The 26,058-nt window shown below is 51.3% G+C and overlaps 1 protein-coding gene across 1 annotated transcript in view; it reads right to left on the reverse strand.

Annotated features, from left to right (window-relative positions):
- Positions 1-7,306: 7,306 nt before the first annotated feature.
- Positions 7,307-26,058, reverse strand: part of LOC122680565 (cat eye syndrome critical region protein 2) — a 116,170-nt gene continuing 97,418 nt past the window's right edge. Inside the window, exons 8-18 of the mRNA XM_043882093.1 lie at positions 23,410-23,563; positions 20,809-20,938; positions 20,527-20,564; positions 20,349-20,440; positions 20,032-20,158; positions 19,190-19,479; positions 18,604-18,732; positions 17,656-18,484; positions 13,218-14,568; positions 11,958-12,069; positions 7,307-11,492 (exon numbers count right to left, since the gene is read on the reverse strand). Coding sequence (XP_043738028.1) covers positions 11,487-11,492; positions 11,958-12,069; positions 13,218-14,568; positions 17,656-18,484; positions 18,604-18,732; positions 19,190-19,479; positions 20,032-20,158; positions 20,349-20,440; positions 20,527-20,564; positions 20,809-20,938; positions 23,410-23,563 — 3,258 coding nt within the window. The 3' untranslated portion in view covers positions 7,307-11,486. The remainder of the gene's footprint in view (positions 11,493-11,957; positions 12,070-13,217; positions 14,569-17,655; positions 18,485-18,603; positions 18,733-19,189; positions 19,480-20,031; positions 20,159-20,348; positions 20,441-20,526; positions 20,565-20,808; positions 20,939-23,409; positions 23,564-26,058) is intronic.

A 26,058-nucleotide genomic window follows, 5' to 3' on the forward strand; every position in this document is an offset into this window, starting at 1 on the left:
GTATAACTTTCCAAAACTGAACCAGGAAGAAATAGAAGATCTTAACAGATCCATCACAAGCAAGGAAATCGAAACTGTAATCAAAAATCTCCCAGCAAACAAAAGCCCAGGACCAGATGGCTTCACAGCTGAATTCTACCAAAAATTTAGAGAAGAGCTAACACCTATCTTACTCAAACTCTTCCAGAAAATTGCAGATGAAGGTAAACTTCCAAACTCATTCTATGAGGCTACCATCACCCTAATTCCAAAACCAGACAAAGATGCCACAAAAAAAGAAAACTACAGGCCAATATCACTGATGAACATAGATGCAAAAATCCTTAACAAAATTCTAGCAAACAGAATCCAACAACATATTAAAAAAATCATACACCATGACCAATTGGGCTTTATCCCAGGAATGCAAGGATTCTTTAATATCCGCAAATCAATCAATGTAATACACCACATTAACAAATTGAAAGATAAAAACCACATGATTATCTCAATAGATGCAGAGAAAGCCTTTGACAAAATTCAACACTCATTTATGATTAAAACTCTCCAGAAAGCAGGAATAGAAGGAACATACCTCAACATAATAAAAGCTATATATGACAAACCCACAGCAAGCATCACCCTCAATGGTGAAAAATTGAAAGCATTTCCCCTGAAATCAGGAACAAGACAAGGGTGCCCACTCTCACCACTACTATTCCACATAGTGTTGGAAGTTTTGGCCACAGCAGTCAGAGCAGAAAAAGAAGTAAAAGGAATCCAGATAGGAAAAGAAGTGAAACTCTCACTGTTTGCAGATGACATGATCCTCTACATAGAAAACCCTAAAGACTCTACCAGAAAATTACTAGAGCTAATCAATGAATATAGTAAAGTTGCAGGATATAAAATTAACACACTGAAATCCCTTTCATTCCTATATACTAACAATGAAAAAACAGAGAAATTAAGGAAACTACCATTCACCACTGCAACAAAAAGAATAAAATACTTAGGAGTATATCTACCTAAAGAAACAAAAGACCTATACATAGAAAACTATAAAACACTGATGAAAGAAATCAAAGAGGACACAAACAGATGGAGAAACATACTGTGTTCATGAATTGGAAGAATCAATATTGTCAAAATGGCTATTCTACCCAAAGCAATCTATAGATTCAGTGCAATCCCTATCAAGCTACCAACGGTATTTTTCACAGAACTAGAACAAATAATTTCACAATTTGTATGGAAATACAAAAAACCTCGAATAGCCAAAGTAATCTTGAGAAAGAAGAATGGAACTGGAGGAATCAACCTGCCTGACTTCAGACTCTACTACAAAGCCACAGTCATCAAGACAGTATGGTACTGGCACAAAGACAGAAATATAGATCAATGGAACAGAATAGAAAGCCCAGAGATAAATCCACGAACCTATGGACACCTTATCTTTGACAAAGGAGGCAAGGATATACAATGGAAAAAAGACAACCTCTTTAACAAGTGGTGCTGGGAAAACTGGTCAACCACTTGTAAAAGAATGAAACTAGAACACTTTCTAACACCATACACAAAAATAAACTCAAAATGGGTTAAAGATCTAAATGTAAGACCAGAAACTATAAAACTCCTAGAGGAGAACATAGGCAAAACACTCTCCGACATAAATCACAGCAAGATCCTCTATGACCCACCTCCCAGAATATTGGAAATAAAAGCAAAACTAAACAAATGGGACCTAATGAAACTTAAAAGCTTTTGCACTACAAAGGAAACTATAAGTAAGGTGAAAAGACAGCCCTCAGATTGGGAGAAAATAATAGCAAATGAAGCAACAGACAAAGGATTAATCTCAAAAATATACAAGCAACTCCTGAAGCTCAATTCCAGAAAAATAAATGACCCAATCAAAAAATGGGCCAAAGAACTAAACAGACATTTCTCCAAAGAAGACATACAGATGGCTAACAAACACATGAAAAGATGCTCAACATCACTCATCATCAGAGAAATGCAAATCAAAACCACAATGAGGTACCATTACACGCCAGTCAGGATGGCTGCTATCCAAGTCTACAAGCAATAAATGCTGGAGAGGGTGTGGAGCAAAGGGAACCCTCTTACACTGTTGGTGGGAATGCAAACCAGTACAGCCACTATGGAAAACAGTGTGGAGATTTCTTAAAAAACTGGAAATAGAACTGCCATATGACCCAGCAATCCCACTTCTGGGCATACACACTGAGGAAACCAGATCTGAAAGAGACACGTGCACCCCAATGTTCATTACAGCACTGTTTATAATAGCCAGGACATGGAAGCAACCTAGATGCCCATCAGCAGATGAATGGATAAGGAAGCTGTGGTACATATACACCATGGAATATTACTCAGCCATTAAAAAGAATTCATTTGAATCAGTTCTAATGAGATGGATGAAACTGGAGCCCATTATACAGAGTGAAGTAAGCCAGAAAGATAAAGAACATTACAGCATACTAACACATATATATGGAATTTAGAAAGATGGTAATGATAACCCTATATGCAAAACAGAAAAAGAGACACAGAAGTACAGAACAGACTTTTGAACTCTGTGGGAGAAGGTGAGGGTGGGATGTTTCGAAAGAATAGCATGTATATTATCTATGGTGAAACAGATCACCAGCCCAGGTGGGATGCATGAGACAAGTGCTCGGGCCTGGTGCACTGGGAAGACCCAGAGGAATCGGGTGAAGAGGGAGGTGGGAGGGGGGATCGGGATGGGGAATACGTGTAACTCTATGGCTGATTCATATCAATGTATGACAAAACCCACTGAAATGTGAAGTGATTAGCCTCCAACTAAAAAAAAAAAAAAAAAAGAATTCACAGACAGCAACGGGCAAAGAACACATGAGAAAATGCTTAGTCATCAGGGAAACCACCAAGATCACCTTACATCTGTCCCACTGGCCATAAATCAGGTGGAACATGGAGAGGGAACCCTTGGGCACTGCTGGTGGAGATGCACCTGTGTCCACAGCAGCACTGTGTACAGTAGCCCAGTGTCCACGGACGGATGAATGAAGATACAATAAAAGTCACGCAGAAACACATACTGTATGATTTCCCCAATATGTAGAATCTATTAAAAAATGCAAACACAGAAAAACAAGATGGGCTGTGTGGTTCACAGAGGCAGGAGATGGAGACTGAGTGAACGGGGTGAGGCCCCAGCGGGCAGTTACAAGGTCAGTACGTCCTGGCAGTGTGGTGCTAAGTGTGGCAACTGTAGTTAGCACTGTTTTGTGTGAGAACGTTGCTAAGACAGTGGATCCCAGATGTTCTTACCATTTTTGTAACTCTGTGAGCAATGGCCATTACCCAGTGGTGATCATGCTGCAGTATGTGGTTGTCAGGTCATCACGCTGAACACCTTGGACAAACACAGTGGCCAAGTGTCACTCACCCTCGATAAAACCTGAGAGAATGGTTTTGTCTGCTGGTTGACAACGGAACATATCCTTTCTATATGGCCAGTCTTGAACTTCCAAATGCACATTTACATGTGCAGACATGTGAACTGAGGCATGGTTGCCACTCATTCCCACAACCTTCCAGAAAAAGAGCATGATGCACCTGCCTTGTGGGAACTGCTGCTGGAAGAAGTCATTGGCTGCCAACTTGATGTCCTTCTCCATGGTGAACAAGGTCAGGTCACCGCGGCCCCTGGAAGGGAATGGTGAGGGCAGGGGGTGTCTGCAGCCGCGGGGACCAGCTCCAGCCTGTGAACTTCTGGAAGACTAGGGTCCCGGTGAGTCAGGGAGCTCTTCTGTTTTACTGAAGCCCTCTTTCTTTTCATTGATCCATGTGGCCTGTGCCTGAACTCCTTACGGGCTCCCTGGTGCAGGTCCTACAAGTTACTGCTGTCTTGCACGTATGGACCCTTGTGATGACACGTGACCAGTTCTCCAAACTAAGCTCGATTGTGAGATCCCAAGCAGTGGCTATGTGGGTCCCACGGCTTTGCCTTCACACTCAGAGCACGGCCACCTCAGCCCCTCAGTCCAGCCTTGTGTCCGTTTCTCATGGCATAATGATCTTGGTGTGCATCCCTAGCTGGAGACACTAAGGGGAAAGTGTTCACACCCTCTGGGTCCTCAGGTCACCTTGTTCCCACACCCAGCATCTCCTGTCCACCCCTCCGCTCTTGAATCTTTTTGTCCCGAGTCAGGTCACTGTCGGCTTCCCCAGGGTTTACTCCCAGCACCCGGGGGTCAGTCTGTCTCTTCCTCCAGGCTTCCTGTCCAGACCTGGACAGCAGTGCCTGGCACTCGGCCCACCTTTTCTGAAAGGGTCGATGTCACCCTTTCAGAAAACCACCGATTGCTGTTTTCTCCCACAAAACAAAGACCTTCGAGACGTCCACGACATGCCGGCCGCCCGGTAACGGAGACAGACTCTCAGACACCAGGACGTCCTCCCAGCACCATTTCTTCTGACATTTTGATTCCAGGGCCCACAAGTTCCCAGAAGAGGGCGGACTGAGCACATGGGCAGCTGTAGTGGCAGCACCAGGGTCTCCCTGACAATATCCAACCAGGAGGTGAGAGAAACATCTTCCCAGACCCATGGGAGAACGTCCCCAGTGCCCTGAACGCCATGTGATTGTTGGCACTGCAGCTTCTCAGGCTACAAAACCTAAGTCACAGTCTGTCCGTTTCCACAAACAAGACTCTGGCTTGTTTACCAAAGTCCTTCCTGTTACTCCTCGAATGCCTGCCTCCGCCGAAGAGTGACGTTCCACTGGGTTCCAAGGAGCCTGTCTCCGAAACTCCCAGACACGGGACCCACACGAGGTAAAGTGTAGCCACAAGCAGATCACTGCAGGCTCTAACCATGCTTCTCTTCTGCTCACTGGACACCCTACTCGTTGGAAGTGCGTGTTCTTACTATTGACAGTGGCTCTCATTCACCAAACACATAGCAAGGGGAACAGGATTAGAGGTAGGTAATGGTTTAAGCAAACAGCATGGGATCAGAGGCAGGTTATGATTTAGGCAAACAGGTCACACTCAGTTCTGACCTTAAGTCTGAAATGAAATCGTTGGAAGTATTTTTTGAAAGCTTTTTTTTACATGTGGCTGTGGTGGTAGGGACCGGTCAGAGAGCCCAGAGGCCACCCTGAGGCAGCTGAACCCCCAAGCACGGAGCTGGCTCCCTCACAGAAGATCCCGGCCTCCCCAAGCGGCTGGGAGACGACTCAGCTGCGGAGGACAGGGGTGGCTGTGGGGGCTGCTGGGGTCAGGGAGGGAAGCTGAGGAGGGGGACGCTGGAACACCTGCAGGGCCAGGGCTAAGCAGTGGCCACTCCTGCCCGTGCTTCTCTCCCCCTTGGATTCCGCCCTGGCCGTGTGGCCAGCCTTCCTCCTCACCCCCTGTGCCCCTGTGCGCCCTGGGCTGAGTGTCTCAGCAAAGCACATCAGTGGAGGCATGGCAGGGCTCAGGGGTGACCTGTGTGTCCCCAATGACTTGGCCAAGACGCAGCTGCAGAACCAGTGTGGACAGGAAACCGACAAAGGAATGCATGTGGGGGCAGGCATGTGTATCGGGGTGTGGGGGCCCCGAAGACTGGGGCGGGGCTGGGCGGCAGCTTGCTCACCCTGGACTCGCTAGTCCACTTGCCCAGTGGCCATGAGGACTGGGGGAGTGGCACAGGCTTGAGGGTTGGGGGAGGAATTCAAGCCAGAACAAGACTCAGAGGAGCCAGAATGGAACCAATCAGGAATGGAGCAGAGACTGGCTCCCGGGGAGTAGCCCCAGCACACATACATGTGCACACACACACGCTTCTCTCCAGTCAAGGTTACCATGCACACACAAAGATGCGTGCACACGCCCGCTTCTCCCCTGACCCACCACAGATGGGCGGCTCGGTGCCGAGTTCTGCTAATATGTTGCTGGCGTCCAGCCTCTCGCCCGGCTCGCCTGCCTTTACTGTGAAGTCTGCAGGGGAAGTTGCATCCTCCCTTCTGTCCTGTGAGTGACCACGTGAGTGCCAGGTACATGGAAGGGACTTTGTTTCATAAACGCTGAGAAGTGACAGCTTAGTTCCTGGGGCTGGGATGCAACGTGCTTTCCTCCTGCCGACTCAAGCCTTGGACATGCTCCAAGGGGCCAACTGCAGGGCTCTCAAAAATAACCGTCATGCTGCCTCCCTCTGTCTGGAAGAAGCTTCAGACCCAAGCTCTGAGGAGTGGGCAGTGTTTTTTCCAAACTCAAAGACTTGTTGAAGGCAGCTGCGTGGCACCGGCATCAGGAATGCCAAGGGACAGGTTCAGACCACCACAGCTGCCTTCCTGGCTGTTCTCTCTCAGCCCAACTCTCACTGAAGACTTCTGCTAAAGTCACCCAAGGAAACAAACTGAGCCTGGGTTGCAGAAGGGGAACAAAACTGGCACAACCTAAGACCCAGCACAGCCCAAAATACATAAATATTTAAATAAGAATAAACCCAAAGGAAAAGCCACATTGCCAGGAGAAAGACTTTGGGGGTCCAGTGCTTGGGGGAGGGGATAGCTTGGGCCTGCAGCCCAGAGGCATTCCTCCCAGAGGCCTCTCCAGAAGGGTTCAGGGTGAAGGTCGCCTCCGAGGGCCTAGCCCTGAGTCAATCTGGCCCTAGAGGTGCTCCCCACTTATAAAACTCAGCCACCTTTCCTCCCAGTGACAGACAGAGGGTTAGAGATGAAAGCCATTACTGTTCAACACAAGGAAACCTTTGCATGTTTCCAGACATCAAATGGCAAGCTCCATCAGAACTGAGACCAACCCACTCTTCACTCACTACTGGCTTCCTGTCTCTTCCCTGGTTCCTCCCCACCAGGTCCTGTTTCTTGTGTCAGTCTGAAGCAAGCAAGGGTGTTGGGGATGGTACACCCAGGGCTTAACAAATGTAAAGGTTAAACAATAACTCTGAAAACGGGGTGGATTAACTAACATGTTCCACGGAACCAGACTACAGAGCTGACCAGTGGAAGACACTCTGTTTTGGTCTCAAGGAAACAGACCTGGGAAACATACCCTGAGGGATTCAGCTAAGCTCTGGCTAAAACTGTGGGAACATTCTGACCTTTGGTGACAGATTCATGTCTCAGTGAGAGGGGTTGCAGCTGGGAATCCAAAAGTCAGAACGAAACTGTACCTGTGTTCAGGGTGTGGTGCTAGTCCACACGGGCTCACTCATCAGGACAGCAAAGGGGCCAGGGTCCCAGCCGCCTGCTCCCTCCTACCCCAACCCCCGGCCAAGGAGACTCAGAATCAAGTGAGACAAACACTCCGGCTGGCTTCATGTCAAATTCAAGGTTTACTCATGATGTCCACTTTAAAGTTACTTTTTTTTAAAATGCAACTACTCCACTCAAAAACATGACTGATACAGAACTTTACAGCAAAGTGTGGGGACTGACGACACTGTAGACATGGCAGGACTGCAGTCTCACGCCTGCATTAGCCAACACAGTGATAACATCCCAACGGGGACAACGTGGCAACACACACTGGCGGGTCACAAAGGTCACGGCCCAGGAAGCAAGAGATCACTCATGAGGCTGATGGTTCAAGGGTAAAGCAGGCCAGGAATCTTGAGTGTCTTAACGTCTATAGCCACCTGATGAGAAGGTGGCCAATTTCTCCTCCCGCACACCCAACAACAAGAACCCTCCCGGACCACGCTGCCGTTCACAGGGCTTCGGCCTGGCCGGAGCTGCCCACTGCCCTCCCGGCCCCAGTGGCATGTTACCTATGGGCCCCCGCGCAGGAGTCGGCGAGGTGCAGTTCATGCCCAGGCCTGGGCAGTGGGTGAGGGTGGCCCTGGGCCCCACACGCCTGGCTAGGTAATGTGTATAATCCCCACACTGCTGAGGCCTGCCAGCCAGGGGTTCTCCACGGACCACATCTGATCACCCGCGCAGGGCCTACCACACCCGCTCCCCACAATCCACATGGGGCCCTCGGTGACTGAGTGGGTCGCCTCTCTGGACGGCGGCACTGGGCCTCAATCAAACCTCTGTCCTGGTGGGACTTTGCCTCGACGAAAAAAGACAACAGTGACACGGGACACACACAACTCACACATCACCCTGCTCTTTTAAGAATGTACTTTATACAAAATAACCAATTCATACGGAAATAAATCTACAGACCTCCAAGGATCAAAAAGATTTTTAAAAAGTTGTTTTAAAAAATTATCCAACACACAGTATAGAACTAAGTACTGAGGTAAGTGTGGCTCTCAGTGAAACAGGGGATCAGCAGACCAGACAAAATATACACAATATAAAAATAAATAGCATTCCCCTTCCCAGTACTGGCCAGGATCACGCATAGGAATCTGCAGCAGGAGAGCGGACGTGGGCCCAGCTGGGAACAGAGTTCAGCACCTCACTCCCGGGCCCACCACCCTTTCCAAACACAGAGGACACTCAGCTGGTTAACAGGCTTTTCCACATCAGCCACCAGGGCACGGCGAGGGAGAGGCCAGCGGCTGAGGCCACTGACCATCTGCTCGGCCAGGGCCCATGAAGCACAGGAGGATGGAGCAGCTGGAGGTCAGGCTCGCGCCCGCCTCACACGAGGACGCAGCAGGGAAGGCCCAGCGCCCCAGGGAGAGTCCAGACCCAGAACAGGAACCAAGTCTCAGTTGAGGGCTCAGCCCCTGGCAGGGGAACCCACAGCCGCGGTGGAGGCTGAACAGCCTGACTCCCACGCACCCTGCTCTCTGTGGAGGGCACCCTGGCCCTTCCCTGGGCTCTGACTCGCTGGCTGCAGCTGCTATCCGAGTGTCCCTGCCTCGGGGCTGCTGGCTGAGGGATCCTGGGACCTGAGAGCCGTGTGTGTGGCTGAGACGGAAACTTTTAAAAAGCGAGAAAACCCTGAGCCCACGCGGCCCACTCCTGGAACTGGCAGGAACCGGCACAAGGATGCTCCTGGGGTCTGGGAGCCAGGCTGGCCGTGGGCTGAGGGCTCTCAGTCCACACCAAAGGTAGCCTTCTGAGAGTCCCGCGGCCCCGCCCAGGGAGGACGCCCTGCTGACCACAGGCACGAGGGCCCCCCAGTAAGGCAGATGGACACAGCAGCACTAGTCTCACTTTAAAGGAGGGACAAGAAAAGTGTTCTGAACAGGAATCCACGCATCTGTCGTCACTCGGTCTCCACCTGTCTTCAGTCTAATAAATTTTAGCCAAGAGTTCTTAAAAGAGGGGAAAAAACTCAAGGCCAGAAACATTCCATAAGGCTCTTGTTTCCTCTCTGGATCTTTTCTGTCTCCTGGGTCTGGGGAACAGTTTCTAACATAACGACTCTAAGGTGAGCAGCGGACAGGAGTCCTCCAGGTCCCTGACAGGTGACAGCGGTCCCAGGGAAAGGCCCCCTCCAGGACCTCCTCCCAGGCTAGTTCTGGTCGGGAAGAGTGCACAGGCCCTGGGGGGGGGGGGGGGCGCGGGGTGCGCGCCTGAATGGGGGTGGCCCTGTGGGGTAACGCAGCACAAAGCCACACTCCCAACAGGGCTCCCCAGTGCCTGGCCCCTCCGCTCACCCCGAAGGGAAGCTCTGGGGCAGCCGGAGATGGGGTCGGGGCTGGGGGCTGAGCCACTAGAGGACTGTGCATGGTGGGCGGACGGAATGGGCAGGATTGCCGTAGTCCTCCTGGCCCTGCCCCAGCCTGGTTCTGCTCAAGGCAAGGGTACCCGGAGGCCTTGCACCCAAGCCAGCTTCCACGCTGGCCGGAGCAGGCTCTGGGCTGGGAACAGAGGCAGGGGCCACGGTCTCCCCTCCCAGCTGGTGCACAGGCACACATGGAGCCCGAATGTGCCAGGCATGTTCCCTCACTGCTCTAGAGCAAAGCTGGATTTGTCCATGACCCTTGCCCATCCTTCCCAAATGGTGATGCTGACGTCCACACCCGGAACCACATCACGCCCAAGACAGGGCTCCAACAAGAACCAGAATTCAATGGGAACACAGCCCCCAAACTTGCCCCACTTAAAAGCACGCCAAATTTAAAGTTTAAATAAGTCTTTAAAAAAAAAAATCGTGTTTCTGCACATGTCTAGAAGGCGCCTGCATTCCCAGCGCTCCCCCTGCCCAAGCTCAGCATCTGGGCGTCTGGAGCTGGCATCTGGTCTCCACGGGGACTCTACTACTGGAAGCACGGGTTTGCTCCAGCTTCAGCAAGGATGCTGGGGCTGGATGGAAGGTTCTCTTGGCCCCTCACACAGCTGAATTTATAAGAACAAGCGCAGATCAATCAACCAATGTTTCCTGCAAGCTTTTCTACTATCTCAAAGGCATGCTTAAAAATACGCTATTTTTACAAAGACCTGTGACTTCAGGGTATCTCCCATCAGCTGTTTCCTCCTTTGCTTTTGTGGGATATTCAAAAGCTTAGAACAGGAGTCCTAACTTTGGTGGCATCTCAGCTAAACTCAAAGAATGCTTAACAGGGAGAATCCAGTGTCGCTTGCTTCTAGAACCATAATAAAGTAACTGAATACTGTAAAACTGTTTCCTATCACAGACAAGTGACTTCAAGAACTTGTTCTTGACAGCTATTTTAAATCACCATGACTTATTTTACTATATTCACATAAAATGGATAAAAACTATATATACTGAAATATTCCTAAATTCAAGCTGTAAATCTATACGATACATTTTTCCTATTAAAAACTGTGCAGCTTCTTTATTGACACTAAACATATACAAACCTGAGTAGTCGCTGCCACAAACTGTGATTTGTGCAGGAAGCTTGTGACGCCTTCCAGACCACAGTCCCGGCAGGTCTGCGGCAGGACGCGTCACCGCACCTTCCAACGAGCAGATGCTCCTGATACTGGTTTACACCTATCTGGCAGGCAGCTGGCCAGCCAGGAGGGGCACTGCTATCTCGGACCATGACCTGGGTGCCAGGCGAGGCGGCTGCCCGAGGGGAAGAGCCGTCAGAGGAACAGCAGCGCCAGGTGTGCCCATCCTGCATTCCCCCAAGAGTGAGTGGGAAAGGGCTGTAAACACAGGGGGTCAGCAGGGCTGCGGGCCCACCGGCCAGACTCTATCCCCATCACCCACCCCCCCGCTGTATGTACAATACATTCACAACCGACAGAAATCATCATAAAGGCAACATGAAAACTCTGTAAACTGGACCCGGCTCCAAACACACCCACACGAGCAGTCCTGTCCCCAGACGGCTACCTGAGTGCAGCTGCCATGACAGCCCACCAGCACCGCCCCCAGGTCAGGATGTCTTCCCTGAACAAGTGTCCCAGGGCCTGGAGAGACCACCAGAGTCCAGCCTGTCTGGTCCCCACTTTCGCCCAGGACTTTGTGAGCGCGTGAGTCGTGAGGAGGGGCATCCAGGCTTCAGGCCACACACAACGTGATGCTGGTGACAGGAGAGGCGGGTGGGGCCGGGCCCCATTCTGCACTTGCAGCTCTTGTTTCCCTGGGGCATGTCTCCTCCTGGGACTAGCTCTGAGAGAAGCAAAATACAGTTTCAGCAAAACTGACACGTGTTAACTGTTAAAAACAACAAAGCCACGGAGCCGCACACACTCCTCCCATCTAGGAAAACGGCGCAATTTTGCTTCACTGGGCAGTCCTGCCAGGTGTGGTTTCTGAGTCCTGGACCCTGACTCAGCCCAGTGGCCAAGGACTGCTGCCTCCAGGGAGACCAGGGATGGGGGTGGGGTTGGGGGAATCAGACTCTTCCAGATGATGTAGACAAGGAGTCACACCACAGAAGCCAGTGTGGGGAAGGAAATCTAACCCAACTCAGAGCTGGTGCCTGGGATAGGAAAAGGGGCTGGCGGGGCTGTAAAGAGCTACTCCCGAGGCCCTCTGGCTGCACGGCCCACAAGACACAACCCCTTTCCAGGCACCGCCCCTGCAGCCACAGCTGCCCGGAACCACACGGACCTCACTGTCCACCATTCTGACCTGATCGAGTGGAAGTGTTGGGGGCTTCTGGGGGGGCAGCTCCTCCTGCGATGCCGCTGGTGCCGGTGTCTTTGGGAACGAGGGGCGGGACTGGACCAAGGGCCCCTGCAGTCTAGAGACATGAGGAAGGAACAGTCAGGAACGCATGTAATGTCCTCAGTACAAAGGAAAAGGCATACAGCCCCACCTGGACCATTTGGGTGAGTGACCCCTGACCCGGGGGCTGCCACGTGAGGCAGGAAAGACATGCCTGATGCCACCAGCACAGTGCTCCTGACAAAGGTGTTCACTCTGACTCTGAATTGTGACTAAACAATGAGAAGAAGCCAGAGCCTGGGGCGCTCTGTCTTTGAAAAACAAAGAATGCAAAGCCAATGTTGTGAAGTACTGAGCAGGCACAGCACCCAAATGTAGAGCCATGAACTGTGACTGGATCCTGAATGGGGAAAACTCAGAGCAAAACAGCGAGAGAAACAGCTACAAGAACACTTCGGGGACAACTGGAGACATCAGACAGTGCGTCCATCAGAGCACTAACACCAACTTCCCTGGCCAGGGTAGGGTCTGGGCTGTGCTAGAAAGATGCCCTAGGCTAGGAGACACACCAAAGTCTCAGAAGAGAAGGCAAAGAACAGACAAGACATAACAGACGTTCAGAGAGGGGTGAGCACACGCAGAGGGAAGGCCCTCAAGCCGGGCACTGGGGCTGGGAGGACCCGGGCAGCACGCAGGTTCTCACTGGGGCTGGGGGGACCAGGGAGCACTGGGATTCTCAGGGTGGTCTGTGCTGCTTTATGATGGGGCTTCCCAACCTTGACCTGGAGACTCCCCAGATCTCAGGTTGTCTCGCTGGCCTCAAGACACAGCTACTAGAATTATCAGGGAGTGGTGTGTGGCCAAGTCTGGCTCTGGATACAATGAGTTTTCATTCAGTGTCAATGGAGAAATGAGTGGTGAGCGGTGAGACTAGGATACCATCCGTGACTACCCACCCAGATCTGAGACCCCCTCTCCCTGGCGAAAGTCTGCCCACAGCCCCAGAACTCTGGCGATTAGGTGTCCAAAACCTAACTCAATAGCACTGAAATGCCCATTCACCTTCATGAGGAAAAAAATACCACACACACACACAACCCATACGCTCCTCCTGGGTCCAGACCACCCAAGTCAGTCTTTCATTCCCAAGCCCGCTTCTCTTTGGGAGACTAGCATCTACTCTGCTTCATCCCATAGAAAAAAGGCACGCAGCTGCAGCCTTACCCAGACGGTCTGTACATCTCCTGGAAGGACGCCCTCACCCCATTTCCGGGGCCCATCTGCTCCATCATCACGGCCTGGAAGTGGCCCAGGCCCTCCTCAGGGTAGCGGTAGAGGGGGCACTCGGGGGACAGGCCGTTGGGCTGGGCCGCCACTGGGCGGTGAGGTGGGTGAGTAGCCGAGGGGGAGGCGTAAGCCCTGGGCTGGAAATGCGTGGCCGGCCGCTGCGGGGTATAAGGCGGTCCGGCGTGCAGCATCACTGTGTGTGGGGGGAAGGCAGGCGAACCGAAGGCCATGCCCGGGCCGAGCGGGGCCGGGGGCGCGCCGTAGAGACACTCGCTGGCCGACAGGGAGCCCTGCCGCCTGGCAGCCGCGTTGTGGTTATCTAGGTCCAGGAACTCTTTGGGGCTCTCTGGCTGCTCCACAGACTCATCCTGCTTGCTCTCGGCGCTGGGGTTCTGCCCCTCAGCTGTCTTGGCAGCCACGGCGTCCACCCGCGTGGGCGAAGTTAAGGCAGCGCTCAGAGCCTCCACCGCGTCCACCCGTGTGGGGGGCGTTAAGGCAGCACTTAGCGCCTCGCAGCCCTGCAGCCCGGTCACAGCGCTCTTGTCAGGGAAGAGGGGCCTGGCAGGGGCAGGCTGAGCTGGTGGGGGCCCGCTCGGGCTTACGGGGGCTGCGAGGTGTCTCGGCCAGTCTGAGAAGGTCTGTGGACACGAGTAGTAAGGAGTCCGCGGGTAGTGGTGGTAGGAAGGCTGCGGTGGCGGCTGGTAGGGATACCGCATGCCCTGGTGGGGGCGGTACCGAGGGAAGACTCCAGAATGAGGGTCATGAGACTGAAATGCCCGAGGGGGAAAGGGAGGAGGGTGTGGGGCTGGAGGCTTGCCCCCCATCACAGGACCCACAGCCTGCAGGCCTGGGCCCACATGGTACCGTGTGGCGGAGCTAGGGAACTCCAAGCCAGGCGCGTACAGAGGGGAGCACGCAGGCTCTGCAGGGGGCCCAGCCTCAGGTGGCGCCCTGCCCTTGCCCTCAGACCCACACGGGGAGGCTTCCACCCGCAGTCCGTTTTCAGGCAGTGGCCCCAGGTCTGCCAGGGTGCACGCCTGGGCGGGTGGGCTGGCGAAGCCACTCCCTGAGAGCCAGGCAGACCTGACCGTACTCGCTGGGCACCCGTCCCCAGGTTCCGAGGACTCCGGCCTGAGCTCCGGGCCCTCTGGGCCCCTTCCTTGGGGTGAGCTCCGCCTGGCAAAGTCGGCCTGCAGAGGGGGCGCAGGGTGAGGTAGCTGCTTGAGGAACGCCCCCTCTGAAGCACCAACACTCGCTGGTCTCTCCTCGAGCCTGGGCAAGGGATCCACTGCAAGGAAAGCAGAGACAAAGTCACACCTGGTGAGCTGAAACCCTAGCACACAACAGGAACAGGCAGTCAAGATGACAACAACGTGCCCCCTACCCTGCCCACCGCCTGTGATCTGTGTGCCTGATTCCAAGGAGGCAGAGGGTGCACTGGCTGACTGCAGGCTGGCTGGGAGACACCGCCTTGATAGTGAAGAGGAGCGGCCAGGCCTGAGGACGCTGGGAAGGCTGGGTCCCAACCCAGTCCTGCAGTCAGGACACCCACCCAGGGGAGTACGAACAGGACTAGATGAATATTTGCTAAATGAACGACAACACCCGCTGTGCCTGGGCTTCCTGAAAACAAGACATGGACAGTGTGTAACACTCAAAGGGCATCTTCAAGGGATTACAGAAATTTAATAAACAGTCATTAACCTACTGAACTCAAATGGTTAATTACAGACTCAGAATTCTTTACTGTGCTATTGTTTTTGGCCATAAATGCATCTTATTATTATGATCTCTCAGGAAGGGCAGAGTTGTTGCCCAAGGGTATCAAAATAGGATTCTGGTCAGAGCTTACAGACAAGATCAAGAATTCAGACCTTTAAGATCAACTAGGACTGTTGGCTCCTGAAAAACTAACACTGGCTTTAAAGATCGCAGGTACAAGCTGCACAAGGATGATTAAAACGTGCACTTTTCATTATTCAGTCAACAAAAAACATACACAGAAACATACACAGAAATAAACACAAAATGGCTTAAAGACATGACACCATAAAACTCCTGGAAGAAAATATAGGCAAAACATTCTCTGACATAAACTGTCAGTCTCCCAAGGCAGTAGAAATTAAAGCAAAAATAAAAAAGTGGGACCTAATTAAACTTGCAAGCTTTTGTACAACAAAGGAAGCCATAAACGAAATGGAAAGACTATCTACGGACTGGGAAAACATAGCTGCGAAGGATGAGACCAGCAAGGACTTAATCTCCAAAATATACAAGCAGCTCATACAACTCAACCAAAAAACAAACCCAATCAAAATATGGGCAGAAGATCTAAACACACATTTCTTCAATTAAGACATACAGATAGCCAACAGGCCAAAATAAAAAGATGTTCATCATCACTAAACTAGAGAAATGCACATTTAAACCACAATGAGGTATCAACTCATACCAGTCAGAATGGACACCACTAAAAAGTTTACAAATAACAAACAGTGGAGAGAGTGTGGAGAAAGGGAACCCTCTTACCTGTTGATGGGAATATAAATTGGTACAGACACTATGGAGAACAGCGTGGAGGGAGGTTCCTTAAAAAGCTAAACACGGAGTTAACATATGATCCTACAATCCCACTCCTGGGCATGTATTTGCAGAAAGTAAGTAAGTGTTAGTCGCTTAGTCGTGCCCAACTCTTTGCGACCCCATGGACTGCAGCCCACCAGGCTCCTCTCTCCACGAGATTTTCCAGGCAAGGATACTGGAGTGGGTTGCCATTTCCTTCTCCAGGGGATCTTCACAACCCAGTGATCAAACCTGGGTCTCCTGCACTGCAGACAGATTCTTTACCAACTGAGCTACAAAGGAAGCCCTTTGTAGAAAACCATAATCCAAAAAGATACATGCACCCCATGTTCACTGCGGAATCATTTAAAATAGCCAAGACATGGAAACAACCTGGATGTCTAGCAAAAGATGCATGCATAAAGACGTCGTATGTATATACTGTGGAACATGGCTGGGTCATAAAAAAGAATGAAATAATGCCATTTGCAACAATATGGACGGACCTAGAGATTACATACTAAATGAAGTAAATCAGAAAGAGATAAACATATGGTATCACTTATATGTGGGATTTAAAATATGACACAAATGAAGGTATCTATGAAATAGAGACAGACTCGCAGACACAGAGAACACACTTGTGACTATCAAGTAAAAGTGTGGGTAGGAGAGCAATGGACAGGGAGATTGGGGTTGGCAGATACAAACTATTATATACAGAATGGATGAACAAGGTCTGACTTCAGCACAGAGAAATAACATTCAATATCTTGTGATAAACCATAATGGAAAAGAATATGGAAAAGAATGCATAGATGTATAACTATCACTCTGCTGTGCAGCAGATATTAATTAGCACAACACTGTAGATCAGCTATACTTCATTAAGAAAAAATAAAATGCAAACAAAACAACACAAACATCATGGCAACTAAGCAGACAGACTGCTCCTGATACTCTTCCTCTAAAGCTCTGAATTCCAATCACATCTGAAATCATGCCTGGAAGATCGTGCTGCAGGTGGCATTCAGAGTCAGCCTCCCCTCCAAGAAATCGCTAGAAGGGAGTCTGCGCTCCTGGCCCACCACCCAGTTTACAAGGAACCACCTCACTCTCTGTAGACGCCAGGTGCCACGGATCCCACACAGACACAGGCTAGATGTCCGTCCTCAACAGGCGTGAGTCACACAGAGGAGGCCCACCGCCCTTCTCCTGCACGTGGGTTTATTACTCTTGTAAATGGCATTTCTAGAATCCTCCTGACGACGTGCCCATCTCACTACTGCTCCCCACCCTCAGTGCGCGCGGACGTGGGCCCAACGAGAAAGGCATGCAGAGAACTGAGCCAGGAGTAAAGCCCTGAGAATATGTTCCCCGAGGGTCACTTCAGGACAGTCCTTTTCAAGTGGGGCTGCGCGACGCAAAGCTTGGACACACGGATGCCGGGTCCGTTGTGTCGGGTTTGAGTCGGTCTCCCCACTTAAGAGCTGGATGAAGGCAAATAACCACCTTTGTGCCCTGGAGCTTCCATCCATACAAACAAGAATACTAGTCAAAGTCCCCTCAAGGTTTATTCTGAGAGTGAAGTGAGCGAGCTCTGGAAGGCTCGGCACGAGTGGGGACATAGCAGGCACTGCAGCTGCGTCATGGTCACCGCAAATGCTCGGACCGCGGCCAGCTCACCCCAGAGACAGTCAAGTGAAAGGGATCGGAGGCCAGCTGACATTTTATTTACTAGTCTGCATAAAAAGACGGGTCACCAGTTAACAGGGCAGATGGGGGGTGGAGGGAGCGCGCATGCACACATTACCTTGGCCGTTCTCAGGCTCCTGCACATCACTGCTGTCCTGTGTCCTCCCAGGGTCTCCCGAGGCAGGTTTGGGGGCTGCCAGGCCCATGGGTGGGAAAGGGCCAGGCAGGCAGGGGGGTGCAGGCTGGCGGGGGCGGTAAGGCACGCCTGGCGGGCACCCGCGGGAGGAGAGCTGCTGCATGGCCAGCATCTCGGGGCTGTCCAGCATGGAGTCCCCACCCTGCACGCCCCGCAGGGCTGGGGCCGGTGCTCCAAACAGCGAACCCAGTGCTGGGGCTGCAGGGGGCTGGAGCCGCTGTCCGCCAGGTTTACACGGGGGGTGCAGGTACCCTGAAGGAGGAACGCTGTGAGGTAGGAAGCCGGATTGTTCTGTCCACTGGTTTGGGGGGAGGGGAGGTCTCATCACTCGGGAATCCATCATGTGACCCAGAGGGCGGGGCTGGTGAGAAGGTCCTGGCCCCACAGGGGGCTTCTCGTCTGGCCCCAAGGGTCCGGGGTTTGCAGCGCCGTGGCTCCCGTTCCAGACCGCAGAGTGCACTCGGCTCAGGTACTTGTAGGGTCGGTACATATGGCCAGGATGGACTTCTGGGCTCTCGGGGAAGTCTGGGGGTCGGGCTGGAGCACCCCCGTGCCTGGGAGGAAGGAGCCCTGGCTGGAAATGAGCGGGGGGATACACGCGCCCGTCCTGGCTGGGGCCACTCATCTGACCAAGTGGCAAGGGTCCAGGTCGAGAGCCCATGTCAGCAAGGGGGGCCAGCCCTCCGCATGCCAGCTTCTCATCAGGGGGGCCACACCCGGGGCCTCGATGGTGGTTAATTCCAGCTGGAGGCTGGCAACAGAGAAAGGGAAGCTGTGTTAACCCCATGGTTATGGGGACTATGAATTTACCCTGGGGAGAGACTTCTGGAACAAACCTTGGCACCTGCACATGCTGAGCAGTCTGCTTACCTGTACAGCCAGAGGCGGGGGCTGGGGGCCAGGTCCACGGACAGGTGGCCCCGGGGCTCCAGAGGAGACACTGACTTCAGCAGGATCCGACCCTCGGAGAGGACAAAATGCTCCCTGTCCTGCTGGCCTCTGGAGGGCACGGGGCAGAGGCAGGGAGGAGGAGGAGAGAGTACATCCTTCACGTCCTGAAGACCAGGCTCCAGCTCATGGAGGAGCCCCACTGCCCTGGCCTACGAGGGCGGATCAGGGGCTTCCATCCCCACCCTCAGAGTCCCTCCCCTCTGCTCGCCTGGAGAGGTGCATTTATGTACTGGACGTACCCCATGCTTTGACTTACAAGGACTGAGATTTTAATTCAAATTTTTGCCCCATTGAGAACGTGTAGTTCTAATGATTAACAAAAAGGATTTAAGACAGATGAAGACTAAATGAAGACGGTGGAGAACTTCACACACCCCCCAGGCCCCAGTCAAGAGAAACTACTACGGGATGAAGCTGATCCTTGCTAGCTAGCTTGAGAAGAGAGGCTGGCTGGGGCAACGAGACACAGGGGCCCAGAGAGGCAGCTGCCATTCGAGGCACCCACCTGGCCAGGGGGCTGCACGGAGCTGCTCTGACCAGCCCCAGAAGCAGTGGCGCGGCGGCCCAGGGGCAGCGACTTCCCTCCATTCTCCGCGGGCTGCCTCCGGCCTGGTGCCTCTGAGTCCCGGGAGCGCGTGCACACGTGACCGCGCGCACCCCGCCCCCGCCTCTTCTCCCGCCTCTCTTCTTCCCGCATCCACGGCTCCTCGTCTGTGTCCCCGTCCTCCCCAGGAAAATGCTTCAGCATCGCCCGGTGGAAGCACCTTTCCAGGTTGTCCGACATCTTGGTGTACTCTGTGGGGGACAGAGGTGTGAGCCCCCCGCACCAGGCAGGCCCCCAGACCACCTCCCCCCGCTCAACTGCAAATTCTTTAGTGCCTCCTGCCTTTAGGGCTATAGACAAGAAACGGGACACAATTTCTGGCCTAAGAAACTGTCCAGCCTGTGTGGCTGGCACAGGGGTCTCAGGAGCCCAAACTGGTAAAAATTTAATTCTTCAATGCCAAACTGCAGAAACATTAAGTATAATCACTGAACCTCCAAGCTTCGGCACCTGCAGCGACACTGGCTGCGTCATCCAAGGTCTGCCCTGTGACTGTTAGACGGTGGGTGAGCAAGGCCCAGGATGACCAGGCCCAAGACGAAAACCAGGCCAGCAGCCGCCATGCCTCTCGCTGTGGAGGATGGACAGGGCCCGGCACGGCCCAGCCCATGGCTTCAACACACCCTCTCTTCATGGTCCTGAGAAAGGGCTGAACCTGGAGAAAGTGCGTTTCTGGATACACCTGTTTTTCTTGGTCCTGCTACTGCAGCAGGCTAGAGCCACAGCACCCCTCCTCCACTCACCGCTGCTTTCCCCATTGTATTTTCGACAGTTCCTGAACATAGTCTTCATGTCGTTCACAAACTCCTCCTTGGTACAGTATAAACCTCCATTTAGTTTCTTCTCCATGCTTGAAATATCCATGGGAACCTACAACAGGCCACACGCATTACTATCTGTTGGAGGAACAGTACTTTGCAGTCCCCACACCACTAGGAGCTGTTTGAAAACCTGGGAAGCACCCAGCACCCAGCCCTGAGGAATGCCGGCTGATTACAGAACAGCACAATCGCCACAGAGGCACACGCCACAGTCATGCAGCTGACAAGGCCGCCTCTACCTTAATGATCTGGTAGTAGTTAGGGGCATACGATTCATCCACTGGTTCCAAAAAGGGCCAGGAATCCTTGTGAGCCTTCACCACGTCCAGAACTGAGGGGCCAAAGAGAAGAGCAGGGTCAGCACACGCCCTTGGGAACACACTTGGTAGAACACAGGCGTGGAGCGTGGGAACTGACCTTTGTACATGGCGGTGAAGTCATCATCTAGCTCGAAGCTGTGAATCAGAGAGGGAGCCATCAGCAGTGACTGAGACCCCCTTCTCTCCCAAGTGCCCTAGATTCACCCTGACACACAGCTCTCTGGACCGAGGCTTGGAAAAGTCCCCAGTGAACCTCTGTGAACCTCTGCTAAGGTAAGTCCGTAACACTGACGACCTCCAGAAAACACGAGAGAATGAGGGTTGGCACACTCACCCCCCCCCAGCCCCCCTCAGAGGGCTGGGGCCACTCTGCACTCACGGGTCTCTCGTCCTCTTCTCGGCCCGCGGTGGGGACTGGGGGTCCAGGTGGGACAGCTGGGGGGGCAGCGCCTTCCCCTGGGCCAGCAGCCAGGCCCGCTCCTCCCTGAGCCGGCGCCTCTTGGCTCGATCTGCGAGAACATGGAGCACAGGCGTGTCAGGACGCCACAAGGGAGACCCGTGCTCGACTGCGCCCTCTGCCGACCTCTGCGGGGACAGGAGAGAGGCTTCCTGGACTCCTGTCCTGGGGGTCACAGAGAGGGAGGTCAGGGAGGCGAGCGGCCCTGGAGGGTAGGGGAAGGAGCGAGAGAGCGAGCAAGCAGGTTGGAAGGAAAAGGGGAGCAGAGGGTCGACAATCACCCTCACTGACCAGCTCCAGCCCTTTCTATGTTGCCCACATGAAGACAGTATCTCCTGTTTAGGACCAGACCTCACTCCAAACACACCAGGACTGTACCAGCCCTCTGAAGCGCTCACACTGGTTATCCCACCCACGGCACAGCCGCCTGCCCCCATCCACACTGGTGCAGGAGGTGCCAGGGAACTGAAGAAGCCAGCTGGACAGGCCAGGAGCTGGAAGGGGAGGCATTTTCTGGACCCCAGACATGGCCATGAGAAACACTGCCAGTGCACTGCTGGCCTGCTGGCAATGGGGAAGGAAGAAGCAAGGACTCGGGACACCATCCCAAGGCAAGACACATGACGGAGGGATAGGCGGGAAGATGCCCGGTGGGAGCAGACACGGCCCGCAGACGCCCGCTCTCACCAAGCTCCCTCGCTCCAACTTCATGCCTGTGTATAAATAAACTTGTATGTGTAAGAGAATCTATACCTGCTTTAATTAATCAGAGGCATTTTGCTATTAACAACTTTTATTAAAATTGGTTTCTAAGAAAGAGAATGATTTCAAGTTTAAAGAAAAGTGTAACTAAATTAATGCACATCCATGTATCAAACTGTTAAACATTAGGCCTCATGAACTCAATCCAGGATTTCACAACCAGTCAACCGATTCTTCACGTCATCAGAATCACTGTCTGAACAGACACTCCTCCCCGGCCTCAGGCGAGCCCCGGGGCCCACAGGTGAATGCAGTGTCGGTGCCCCCCCACGGCTACAGCGACTCCTTCACAAGCGAGGCCACCACCTCACTCACTCTCACGTCGTGAGGTGGAGTGTGACGTGGAATCCTGATGTTTCTGTTTGGCTGCTCCAGACAGGAGTGGACCAATATTTACTACTTGTCAACACGTGCCCAAAAAATTCCTTCAATTTTTAAGTAAAAATATGACATTTTTCATTTGCACCAAGAATCGTATTGATTAGTGTATTCTCCATTTTGTTTCATTATTTTCTGCTATTTTCCAGGCAACTTCATTATTCCATCTTCCCCAAATTTTATCATTTTGAGCAAAGAACTGTTTCAAGTGCCTTTTACAGCCTTCCGGGGAACTAAAATTTTTTTTCCTTTAAGAGAATTTTGTAAAGACCAAAACAAATGGAAATCCAATGGTGTAATGTCTGTTGAATACGGTGGATGAATCAGAACTTCCCAGCCAAGCTGTGACAGCTTTGCCTGGTCATCAAAGAAACATGCAGCCTTGCCTTATCCTGATGGAAGACTATGAGTTTTCTGTTGACTAATTCTGCACAGTTTCCATCAAGCATTGCTTTCACTTGATCTAACTGGGAGCCGTACTTGTTGGAATTAATCGTTTGGTTTTCCAGAAGGAGTTCATAACAGAGACTCCCTTCCGATCCCACCATATACACATCATCATCTCCTTTGGATGAAGACCAGCCTTGGTATAGTGCTGAGACTTCCATTTGGCACTTTTAAATATTTTCCTTCTCTGTTCTCACTGTCTTCATCCATTCTTTTCCCCCCTTTGGTGAGCATCTTTATGACCATTACTTTAACTCTTTATCAAATAAATTACTTTTTTCTGAGGTTTTAATCTCCTATTCTTCTGTGTCTTCATTTTGCTAGACCCTCTGTGCTGGTTTCTATGCAGCAGATGAACAACCACCTCTCTGTCCTAAAGGCGGAGCCTCACAAAGGAGACCAGCCTTTGTGTTCAGCCCTGCCCAGCTCTTGGTCATCTCTCAACTTCCTGTGGTGCTTATCCAGACAGCCTGATGTATTTTAGTAAGTCCCAGTAGTTGAGAACATGCAAAGACCTGTCAGTGTCCCAAAGTGAGGTACCTCAGCACCTAGATTCAGGAGGTCGGGGTGAGTGAAACTGTGTGACGGTACCAAGAGGTGTGAACCCCAGTGACAAAACAAGTCGGTCCGGGGATGTGAGGCATCGTGTGCTGACCACAGTCCAGTCCAGGATGCTGTGCTGTGTATGTGAACAAGCGTGGTACAGGCTGCATGACTGCATTAAAGACACTAGCCACGGTCACGGTCAGAATGGAGTTAGCCTGTTATGAATCAGAAGGCAGTAACTAGGAAAGCGAGGGGTCATCACATGATGAGGCCAGATGCAGCCCAGCCGAGAAGGCGGGATGGAAGGAACCCAGAACGAGGGCAAGGACACTGCAGGGGCGGGCCCCAGGACCCCCGCCCCCACACCCAGCCCAGCAGAGCTGCTCCTACCTTCCACGGCCTTGACCCTCTCCTCCAGCTCCCGCTTCCTCTCCTCCTTCAGCAGCTGCTCCTGCTCCTTCTTCTGCACCGCGAGAAGGATCTGGCGCTCCTCCTCCTCCTCCCGGCGCTTCTGTTTCTCTAGCCTGCTGAGCACAGGGGTCTCCTGCGAGGAGTTAAAAAGTTCAGTCAACATGCAATAAAGCAAAACCAGGTCTTTGCTCTGAGTAAAGAGTCCACATTTTCTATCCCACACACAGCATTAGATAGCTGGATGACTTCTGCCTTAAATGCAAGTTCATCTTGTCATCTGTGCAATCAATGAGTACAGACACACACTCACAAGATACAATGGGGAATGAACAGGGGGTAGCTGGGCCCGATGGTCACGCAACTTGCTGTCTCTGGGAGACAACCTTCTGGAGAGGAGGCTAGAGTGGAGAGGAGACACCAACCAATCCCCCCTAAGTAACAAAGAAAGGGGGAGACAGCACAGACAACTTCAGTCATCTGCATGCCTCAGAAACTCCTAACTTCTGTACTTTCCTCTATTAATTGAGCAATTAAAAAAAAAAAGGAGGGTTCGGTGGGAAGGGCCACCATTTTGCCTTAAGGAATAGGAAAGAGATGAAGTGACAGCACAGAAATGCACCTGACTAAGAAATTCAAGGAACGAAAAGATAACCAGGACCACTACCATCAATAGTTTCTCAAAGCCTTACTCTGGGTGTTTCCAGTACCGCTAGTTCTGAGCCATCTGTAGCCCACAAAACTCAAGCCAGGGCTGAAATCATTATGTTCAACTTCTTCCCTGGGCTTTTGTGCTGATGTGTAAGGTACTTTTTCTTTTTTAAAATTATTATTGAAGAGGTAATAATTGTTACCTGTAATAACAGAGAATGCCTGTAAGATGCACAGATACAGAGAAAAAGAATCAGGTGTCTGCAAAGGAAAAATGCACATTACAGTGTATAGCAAGAAACGTCAATTATTCCAAATCTGGTGAAACTAAGTCAGGAATATGATGTTTTTCTTTTCAGTAGAAAGAAGATCTAAGAATTTTCTACATAAATATCTTTACTCTGTGGAAATTACACAAGTGGTCTTGACATGGAGAGAAAAAGATGATGGCAGACTGCCATCCAAATGACAAGTGTTAGTCTTTCAGTCATGTCCGACTCTTTGCGACCCCATGGACTACAGCCTACCAGGCTCCCCTGTCCATGGGATTCTCCAGGCAAGAATACTAGAGTGGGTTGCCATGACCTGCTCCAGAGTATCTTCCTGACCCAGAGATCAAACCCAGGTCTCCTGCACTGCAGGCAGATTCTTGACTGTCTGAGCCACCAGAGAAGGACATACATATGTATGCCATATATACAAAATCATCATTAAACACAGAAACCAATCTGATTGAAATTTTTTACTTTTTAATGGTCCTTAAAATGAGTTTCAAATATCATTTAACTCAGAAATAGAAAGTGCTCTTGCCTAGATAACAGACCTTCTGAAAGTCATTTTTACTGTTCAAATTCTAAGCCTGACTTTAAAAGAGCTGGCTAACAAACAAGGTAAAAATCTTTCAGAGTAAAAGAAGAGAGATGAAATTTTTTTAAAAACTTAACTATTTTTACTGTACCATGCACATGTACTGTATCATGTATACTGTAGTCAGTCGCCCAAAATTAAATTAAATTAGAATTTAATTAAAATAGAATTAAACAAAGTTCCTTGACTTCTAGATCCTATAACCAGAATGGGCGGTCTGCACGGGGTTTACAGGAGCTGGATGTGCTTTCAGAAATGGGGCTGCTGCAGGCATCTCATGGACAAGCCTCCCACTGACAGGGAAGCACCTTCCCATCCTCTGCCCCTTCATCCCTCCACAGGTCTCTAATCACACCCACTGTGGCAACATCTCTCTCTCCCTTGCTGAGAAGTCGTGTGGAGCTGCTATTAACAAAGCAAAGCAGACCAAACCTCTCCTCTGCTCAGCTCAACAAGGATCTATGGATGGGGCGGCGGTTAGGCAGGGGACAGTGAACACAAGCCTGGCAGGCGGAATTACTTCCTTCAAAGAAAGTGCTGCATTTTCTACACATCAGACCCAATGAAAAACAGAGAAAAGCAAGTGCTAACCACATAGGGAGGATAGCATGAGCATGTCCTCCCCTGCCTAAGGAAAAACACGTTGTGGAACATGCTCCCTCCTGCCACAACAAAGACATGTTACAGAGGACAAGCATCTCAATGAGGACTCAGGTCAACAGTAACCAGGTAAACAAAGAAGATATGTCTCCTGCCTGAAGTCAATGCAAGGAGGAGAAAAGGGAAAAATAGGTCATAAAAATGTGCATAAGCACATCCTAAGACTATCTATATAATTTTTTCCAACAAATACAACAGTGTATTATTCTTAACATGGAAAGATATCTAAAGCAATTAACAGCTGTTGCTGTTCAGTTGATAAGTCCTGTCTGACTTTTTGTGACCACCAAAAAAATGAAACATGAGTACAAAATTCACAGAAGGTAGATAAAACACATCCATGATCCTAAGAAAAACCAAAAGACTATTCATTCACAGCACTGTAAAAGATGAAAAAAGTGACATGTCTGCAAAGACGTGGTAACACGGATAGCTCAAAGTGCTGGGGCCACG

This window comes from Cervus elaphus, chromosome 22 (assembly GCF_910594005.1).
Source record: "Cervus elaphus chromosome 22, mCerEla1.1, whole genome shotgun sequence".
Classification (NCBI taxonomy): domain Eukaryota; kingdom Metazoa; phylum Chordata; class Mammalia; order Artiodactyla; family Cervidae; genus Cervus; species Cervus elaphus.